A 10000-nucleotide genomic window follows, 5' to 3' on the forward strand; every position below is an offset into this window, starting at 1 on the left:
TTTGAGGACGGATTGAAAAGAGTAATTTATTCCCGGGACACTGCAGGCAAACGGATCTTCCTGGAAGGGAAATGCAGCAGTTGGTGCCTTTTTTTTTTTGTCATTTGTGGCGTAACGGTCGGCCAGGGGGGTTTCAGGCTGTGCATGCATGCGTTTTGTTGTGCTTGGGGATCATTTACATAGCATGCACGCTCGCTCACTCACTCACTCACTCATATACACACACTCACTCACTCACTCACACACTCACACACGCACTCACACACTCACTCCCTCCCTCACACACACACACACACACACACACACACACACACACACACACACACACACGCACACACACACAAAACCGTGCATTATCGTGCAGATATTTGCATGAGCGCATTTTCTTGAAACATTTTATAATTTTCCACATGTTGCAGCGCGACAGACCGACACAAGATGGATGTTAACGCCGATTTGTCGCGTTGATTTGAGTTTGTTTTTTTCTTTCTTTTTTTCTTTGGTATGAATATGCGAACAAAGATGTTTTTGATTTACCGGAGGGTTTGCTTGTCATGAATTTTTGAGTTGTTGGAGGTTTTCTTTGTGTTTTTTTGAAATTTGTAAAGGATTTATTAAGGTATTTGATACATTATCATATAATTTCGTTGAGAATTGTGAAGCGGATTTCAGAGTGAGGGGTTGCATTTCATTGTCTTTTTTGAAAGTGGGATATTTTTTATAAAGACAAATTTACTAGTTGATTATTTACTTGTATTTTATCAACCATGATGATACCCGCGTTTTCATGACTTTTGTTTAAAGTGATTGCTAACTTGACTTGCAGTCGTAATGTTATCTGAGACAGACAGACGCCAACAACCTCATAGAGATAAAGATGTCATCTCATCGGCAGCTGTAACGAGCGTCGCAACTCTTAAAAACTAATAGCATTAATTTTCACGGATATAACAGCAAGCAGCAAATTTCACTGATTTAATACTTATAGCATTTTAGCGTCGTAATTTCCTCCGTGGATCGTGTATCGAAAAAAAAGATTTTAGATCGTTAACATGACCACATCTCCGCTATCGACATGAATCTGTCTCTAATTGCGGTCGCAGGTAGCGTCAATGCTTCGGACGTCGCCGCAAAATTATCAATGAACCGTAATTTGGCGTTCTAAATTATCTCCGATCGTCCGTCACTGTCGCCGAAACGCGGCCGATTTCGTTCCCTTTTTGAAGGAAACGTCAGAGATACCGCCATTTTATTGTGCTTGTAGCTTGAGGTAGATTTATATATATATATATATATATATATATATATATATATATATATATATATATATATATATATATATATAGCAAGAACGAGTAATCGGTTTTTACAACTGCGGGGAACGTCAAGCGAAATACAAGTACGCTGTATTGACGCTTTAATAACAATGATTATCTACTCACGAAATGTTATGCTATAAACACTTTGCACAACAACACCATGTCCCTCAAAAATATCTCCATGACATCCCGAGTTAAAACCAAAACGCATAACCATTACAGACTCCAAGACGGATCGTACAATAAACAAAAACACTACCTCTGTCTATCCGTTACAACATAACACAAGAATCCCAAGAAACACAAGTATCACCGCAAACTACCCAATCGCCAAGTATCTCTCGCTCTCATAACAACAATCGCCGGGTGTAAGACCGGGCAAATGACAGTATTTGAAGACTGTTAAGTGGTGACGAGTGTTCTTGTCAACATCGGTTCGATTGCGGACTTGTGCGTTTGTTAAGTGCCGCTTGTCAATAGTATTCAGTTGGGGGTGTTGACAACAATGAGATGGATTCTGAGTTTGTTGGTATTACGGTTTATTTAACGTCCAAGAAATAGATATGTGATAATCTGGGATAGGGATTTTTAATTTGCCGAGAGTTTTTATTTGTTCTGTGATTATGAGCTTGGGGATTTGCTTAATTTGCGCAATATGGTTGAATTTTCGGCGATATGGTATCGGATTTACATTAATGGATGTCTTTGTTTTGGTGATGCTGGATAGTAATCATTGTAATTGGTATAGTTATAGTCATGATAGCGTTGATAGTAGAAGTATCTAGTAATCAAAACGATAATATTATTAATGGTAATAATGATAACAATAATAGTGATATTGTAAATGGTAATAATAATAGTGATAGAATAATAATGGAAATAATAATAGTAATAAAATAATAATGGTAATAATTAATAATAGAATGATAACCTAAATGGACGCAAATATATTATTATAATGATGGTAATGATTAATACAAATGGCCATTAGAGCGAAAAGAGCAAGGATAGGAATAGCATTAATTGCAAATACCCGTCAAAAACGATGATTGTAGTTGAAATGAAGAAAAATAGTATTTGGGAATAACCGTATTTGCAACGACAAGCAAGTGGGAAAAAATGTTAACGAAAACTTGAATTTACATTATTGCAACACTTTCATGAATAGGAAATTAAGCTCGAGAGAGAGAAAAAAAATGTTATTGATTAGAATCATTGGCTAATTAAGGTAAATGATATGACTGATCGTGAAGATATTCTGAATGTTTTGTTAGAACGGTAGTAAGGTTTATAAATATCCCAGGGCGGGAATTTTATATATATACAAAAAACAAAGCCAAAACAAATTAAAACAAACTTAAACGAAAAATCACACATTTGAGAGAATAAGACCAAAACTGAATAGTAAAAAAAAAAAAAAAAAAAAATCATCTCATTAGTAGAGATATAAATATTAGGAAAGGAATTAATCGATATAAATCAGATGCCGTTCTGTGATAGATGTTCTATTTGGAAAGCAGGTGCTGTGTTTCCATTTAATATTCTTCGTTATGTGTATTTATCTCAATGAGGATTTTTTTTCTTTATTAATATTGATACTATATTATTGTGGAGATATGATAGTGATATTAGCTAATGGCTGATAGTAATGGTGGTAATTCTAATGGTGATTATTATTATTATTGTAATGGTATTAATATTGTGGTGATAATTGTGCTCATAGTAATTGTTGATAGGAATGATGATAATGAAAATGATGATGATAATCATGAAAATTATAATAACGATACTAATGATAATAAAAATTATGATAATGATGGTGATAATAATGAAAATAATAACGATACTAATAATGGTAAAAATTATGATAATGAAGATGATAATGATGAAAATTATAATAACGATACTTATGATAATAAAAATGATAACAATAGTGATAATAATGAAAATTATAATAATGATACAAATGATAATAAAAATTATAATAATGATAATAACAATATAGATAATGATAAAAAAATGATGTATGCTGATATGTATATAAACATTCATTCTTATTTTTCACTATAATATTTATCATTATTAATAGTAGTGTTAGTGGTAATGCTTTCCATTAACTGATCTTTTTACCTTTTCCATTGATGTTATTACTACATCAATAAGTATTATTTACCATTATAATTGTCATTATCATTATTTTTTTTTTATCAATACTGTTATTATCATTATTTCATGTTATTTTGTTCGTTATTACTTTTCTGTCGCCATTATCATTACCATTAGTAATAGTGTCACAGGTAGGATCAGTCATTATAGGTATTTTACTATTATTCTTGTTTTGATATTATCATTATCATTTATATTATCATTGTTATTATTATTATTATTATCATTATTATTATGACTATGATTATTATTATAAGTATGGTGATTATAATGACAACGTTGATGATGATTATTATTATCATGGTAATGATGATAACAATAATAATCATTATCCTCATTATTATTTTGGTGATAATAAAATAATGATCATGATGACGATAATAATAATAATTATTATTTTCATTATTAATATCATTATCATCATCAGTATCAATACCATTGTCGTTGTCATTATTGTTATTATTATTATTATTATTAATATTATTAATATCATTATTGATACTGTTATTGATATTATTTTTATTGTTATTATCATCAGTATATTTGTAATCTTCAGCATCTTTATTATTATTATTATTATCATCATCATATCACTATTATTATTTTCATCACTGTCATCACCTTCATTATCATTACCATTTTCTTCATCCTCATCCTCATTTATTATAATTGTTATTTTTGTTTTTTTTCGTCATTATTGATATTATAATTATCAGTATCATTATTATCATTATCGTCATCATTATTATCAATATCATCGTTATTTTTGTCTTCATGTTTACCACCATTACTACAACTATTGCTATTATTATTGTTTTTATTGTTTTATCATTTATATTGGGAATAATATTATAATTATCATCAGCAGTAGCAGAAATATTATCGATATCATTATCAATCATCATAATTTATGTTACAATCATCGTTATAATATTTTTTAGGAAAATAAGGTAATACTCAATTAGTTATTAATCATAGTGCAAACGTAATTAAAAGGATATCACAGATTGTAATCCTAATTTCATCACTGATTGCAATCCTAATTTCGGTAGGAACAGTATATTAACATCCTCTTTTTGCGATTGGTAATAATTACAATAATTATAGTGCACGAATGATTTTGATAATGTGTTGATAATGACAATGACGCTGATGATGTAAGAAATGCTGATACTGATAATATATATAATAAGGGAATTGTAATTTTGTTAGCAATAGTGATATTGTAAAAATAATAGAAATGGTAATGATAATAGTAATGATAATGATAATAGCAACAATATCCATGATTATAATAATATGTGATAGTAATGCTGAATATAAATAGCAAATGTAACCAGCAACTATACAGTGATAATGGTAATGATAATAATAGTAATACTGATAGTAAAAAAATATGATGATAAACTATGATCGCAATGATAACTGTTAATGATAATAACTGATGGTAATAGTAATGAGATTAATAGTATTAATAGTTATAGGAGTGATAATGATAATGATAATGCCAATGCTAATAATGATAATAATAATAATGATGATAATGATAATAATGATAATAATAATAATGCTAACATAAATTATGATAAGGTAAATAATAAATATAATAATCAATGGTCATAATTATTTATAATGATCGTAAACAATGCTGTTAATGATGATAACAAAAATGATGTTGAAATTGATTATAACAGTTAAGATAAAAATATTAATGATTGTAATTGTTGCTCTTGTTATTACTGATATGATATTGATAATACTCACTTAATTAGAAATTGTAATAGAATGATTATTCTTATGATAACAGTGATGATAATAATGATAATAATGTTATTAATAATGATAATAATAATAATAATGTTAATAATGATGATGATATAATAATATTGATAGTAATAATAATATTGATAGTAATAATAATAATATTAATAATGATAATAATAATCTTATTGCTATTAATAATGATGGTAATAGTAATAATGACAATATTAATAATAATAATGATGATGAATAGTAGCATTGATGCTAACGATAAAATTATTATTGACATTGCCAATACAATAATTATAAATTTGATAATAATAGTATTGATAATAATTCCGCAAAAAATAATAATAATGTCATTGATGGTTATTATATTTACCACCATGATCATTATATTAGTTATATGATAATCTTGCCTTGATGTTTATTTTGAAATATATATGATAAGAGCAATATTAAAAGAACAGACAACGTGAATCATAAACAAAATAAGACGAACAATGATAATAATAATAGTAATAATAATAATAATGATAATAATAATAATATTAATAATAATAATGATAATAATATTAATAGTAATAATAATAATAATAGTAATAATAATAATGATAATGATAATAATGATAATAATAATAATAATAGGGATAATAATAATAATAGGAATAATAATGATAATAATAATAATAATGATAATAATGATAGTAGGTGATCATACAAAAAAATGCAGGAGTAATTATTGAAATGATAATGATAACAATTGCAACTGCACGAATAATATGAAATAAGTAATGCCCCAATGAGAGAAATAGTGATGTAATATGAGTGATACACTAATGATTTTATTTTCAAAACTAAGAATTACTTAAAATGTTGAAATATGAAAGCAAATGGATGTAAGATATATGTTGCTTGGTAGGAATTGGTTTTAAAGAAGAAAATGTCGAATATATGAATTATTTTAGAGGAATATGAATACAAATAATTATAGAATGGAAAATGGAAAACATATATGATATTATTTTCGAAGCATGGGTGACGCACTCGAACTTTTGAATTGATTAATAACACCAAGCGCAGTAAAACAGAATACTTGTAATTTGAAAAAATATAATCATATATTAACAATAATTTCTAGTTGGAAGGCGAGACGTATGTGCGTGTGCGTGTGTATGTGTGTGTGTGTGAGAGAGAGAGAGAAAGAGAGAGAGAGAGAGAGAAAGAGAGAGAGAGAGAGAGAGAAAGAGAAAGAAAGAGAGGGGGAATAATAATGATAATGGTAATGATGCTTATAATTAGTACTTACATTATTGCCATAATCCTCCGGATAAATCCAATTCTATGTAATGTAACATAAATTACATAGGGGATTGATTACAGTAATGATAAAACTTTTCATTTGTATGTATATGTCTTGTGACTAATTATTTATATTTTTGCACTGAAATAGTACAATCGTGATTTTCAACTTTTGTTATTTCCTCATTCATTTTAAACGCTTGTTTTCAATGTAAAGGTCACCCTTTTTCTCTTTGTTTCATTGCTATTGTTTTTGTTTCACCTTTTTGTATGCAGTGGTCAGAATATTCTGCCTTAGGGAACAATGTTAAAGTTATGATCTTTTTACATAGGTGATTGTTTTTTGTTGACAGAAGTCATATATTGTGTTTTAAATTTTGGATGAATTTTCTTCATAATTTTAGATTCAGGCTTTGGCCCATCATTAGCACTGGATTTACTTTAAACAGATATCGTGCATGATTTCTAGGGCATAGCCATGCGCCAGAGGATTTCCAATGGCATATCCAGGGTTTGTGATTATCATGAATGGTGAAATGAAAATCTATCTCACATTGTTCATTTGTATTTAACCAAAGTTCTACACAGATGTACAGACAATAAATAAGGTATTGGGTGACTTAGAGAAGCTGAGTCTGGGCAGCAGCTCGTAGTACTGCCACCGGAAACAGTTTGCTTGGTAAGTACAAGACACAATGTTTACCTGGCCGCAGCCACACCTGACAAGACACAATTAGAATTACTTTCACTAGTACCATAGTTAGACATTACATTATAGAGTAACAAAATAACATTTCAAAAAAAGTATTACTACATTGCTATTGAAATATTGACTAAAACAGATCTGCACCTAAACACTGACGATCGGAAAAAGAAAGAAAAAAAGAATATTTTGAGGAATACAATCTCGGCTGTCGTTTTAAAGGCAGCTCGAATTTCCTAGGCCTCCAAAGTGTCCAAAGTCTATGGTGAAGCCCACCTACTTTTTTTTACTAGTTGCAGTCTACTTATTTTCCGTTTGTGTTGGAGTACAAGAGAGTGTAGTCACGTTAGCGGTGTTTTCGTCACTGGGGGAGTGGTGGAGGGGGTGGGGGGTCCTGCACGTGGCGTCCTCCTCGCCTTCGGCCTCCTCCGGCTGTTGTCACTGTACCAGACCGCATATCCTCCTCACAAGCACACTTACGCACTAACACATGTAAGGTCTAAAGGGAAACGTTAAATTGACCAGATTACTATTTACAGATTGCTAACACACGAAAACTAAAAGTTATCACAGCTGTAATAAAATCAACGCCGTATAATGACGCACAGCGCACATAAATAAAATATATATGAAAGTATTTTCGCGAACTAGAAGCCACTGGTATAAACTTAATGTCCGACGCGGTATAAGACCTTCAGCACTATGGTTTGGCACAGAGTTTATTTACATTATATACATTTTCGCACTAGCACCTGCTTGCCACCTGTGCCGACGCTGGTGATAGCATCACTGTAAGCTTATTATCCTCACCGGCGGCCTGGAGGTCCTTGGAGGCACCGGGGGAGGCGGACGCGGAGCCTCACAGCTTCTCCAGGCTCTTGGAGTTCGTGAGGAGCTCCCGCGTGAGTCTCCACGCCTGCTTGGCCGCGGACTCCAGGGAGGGGGGCGACGCTCCGCGCAGGAGATTGATTGACGGGAGGAAGTAGTGGGGGCACCGGCGACACTGCAGGCAGGTAATGAGCTGGAGGAGAATTCCCACGAGGCGGTCGCCGAGCACGGTCTCGTCCCAGTCTGTTTCTCGAGGATGTTTCTCGCACTCGTACAGCACGAGAGTCTTCACCGCGTAAGCAGGCACCGGGTCGCCCGGCAGCTCCAGGTGACGATCCCTCAGGGTTTTCAGAATGGCCAGGCACCGCTTGCGGGAGGCGCCGTAGAGGAGGCGATTTTCAGCATCATTGAATGACAATGCCCAAGCGTCGCCCTCGAGGCCCCCGCCGTTCTTCCCCGTGCCAACTGCCGACTCTCTGCTCAACAAATCGAATCCCTCAGTCTTGACTTCCGCCACGAGACTCGGCGGCGGCCAAGGCACGTGCGGCGACGGCCAGTGGGCGGCCGACCTGGGCCACACGCCCGAACATTTGAACGCTGGTGTTATTTGCACGGTATAGCGGTCGCGAACCCGCAGCCGCACCTCGCTCGTATCCCCAACCATCCTGACGGAGTCGCGGTAGGAGCACTTGTCGACGGCCTGCGCCACGAGGGTGTGGAGGCGCGACCTCATCTTGCGGGCCGAGAGATAGCCCGACGCCGTAATGAACTCCACCCAAAGCGACATGGAACGTTTTCGGCCGTCGCTGAGCTTGAGAACCGCACTGCCGGGAATGCTGCCGTCGTCCACGAAGTTGAACTCGCCCATCTGGTTGAGGTAGAGGATGACCTCGAACTCGACGGGCGAAACGACGTTGAGTCCCTCGAAACGGCCATTGACCTCGGCCAGAGAAGAGATGACCCGCGGCTCTTGCACCTCGACTTCCTTCAGAACATCTTGCACGACCTTGACCACTTCCCGGAGCGTCTTTGCAACAGCTGCCCGACGGGCGGCCACCCGCTCCGCGGAGTATTTGTTTACCTGGTACAGCATGCGTGACTGGGCACCTTGCATGTCCGCCGGCACCAGCATCCCCACACACTAGCAACGCTAATGGAACTTTGTGCTTAAATGAGGTAAACAAGAATATTCCGAAGGTGGAAGGAAATCAAGTAGTGTGAGAATAGCGTTGAGGTGGTGGAGGTGGCGGGGGGCACGTGTTGGTGGCACCTGCTTGGCACTCGGTGCAACGGGGCTTCCTCGCAACCTCACGCTGCTAATTACTGATGCGTGAGTTGCGCCTGCAGGAGATGCAATGTGGGCGGAGCCAAAGGGCCGCGCGCCGCCCATCGCCCCGCCCTTCTGTCACGGCGCCGCGGCAGAAACAGGACAAGGACAGAACATCCATCTTGGCTGGCCGTCAGGAGCCGCGACCTGGCCAGGCACTAGCGGATCGATGGCCTTATGACTGTTGTCACGCGGTGGCGGCTCTCAGGTACTAGGTTATACGAGGTTGACTGGTTGACTGACTGTCTACCTCGCCGCGACGGCTAGGCAGGCGATTCGTTTTTTTATATTTTGGTAGTATGATGATAAAGCAAATTAACACTGCTGTAGGTACTCTGTTCTGGTGAGGAGGTCCCTAGTAAGTCGCCAGGTCTGGGAGGCACCCTGAGTAAGGCTCTGGCGAGGAGTGCCACGGAAGAGGTCCACCTGAGGCAGGAAATAGTGTGGGCACCTGCGGCATAGAAGGCATGAGATCAGCTGGAGGAGAATGCCATTGATGCGATCTCCGAGGCTGATGGTGTCCCATTCCCACTCGTGAGGGTGTTTCTCACACTCGTACAGCACCAGAGTCTTGAGCACGAAGGAGCTCACGGG

The 10000-nt window shown here is 35.7% G+C and overlaps 3 protein-coding genes across 23 annotated transcripts in view; 1 reads left to right on the forward strand and 2 right to left on the reverse strand.

Annotated features, from left to right (window-relative positions):
- Positions 1–10000, forward strand: part of rg (A kinase anchor protein rugose) — a 1000951-nt gene that overhangs the window by 895137 nt on the left and 95814 nt on the right. The window lies entirely within an intron of this gene.
- On the reverse strand, positions 7098–9211 carry LOC122261904 (protein mab-21-like 2). The gene has a single exon (XM_043029733.2). The coding sequence runs from the start codon at positions 9209–9211 to the stop codon at positions 8111–8113; it is 1101 nt and encodes a 366-aa protein (XP_042885667.1). The 3' UTR covers positions 7098–8110.
- LOC122261903 (protein mab-21-like 2) overlaps positions 7098–10000 on the reverse strand; it is a 4286-nt gene continuing 1383 nt past the window's right edge. The window contains exon 1 of the mRNA XM_086535957.1: positions 7098–10000. This exon is cut by the window's right edge and continues 1383 nt beyond it. Within this exon, the coding sequence (XP_086392083.1) occupies positions 9722–10000 (279 nt within the window). The 3' untranslated portion in view covers positions 7098–9721.

This window comes from Penaeus japonicus, unplaced genomic scaffold (assembly GCF_977035675.1).
Source record: "Penaeus japonicus unplaced genomic scaffold, GWHDUDI00000001_assembly GWHDUDI00000004, whole genome shotgun sequence".
In the NCBI taxonomy this organism is placed as follows: Eukaryota; Metazoa; Arthropoda; class Malacostraca; order Decapoda; family Penaeidae; genus Penaeus; species Penaeus japonicus.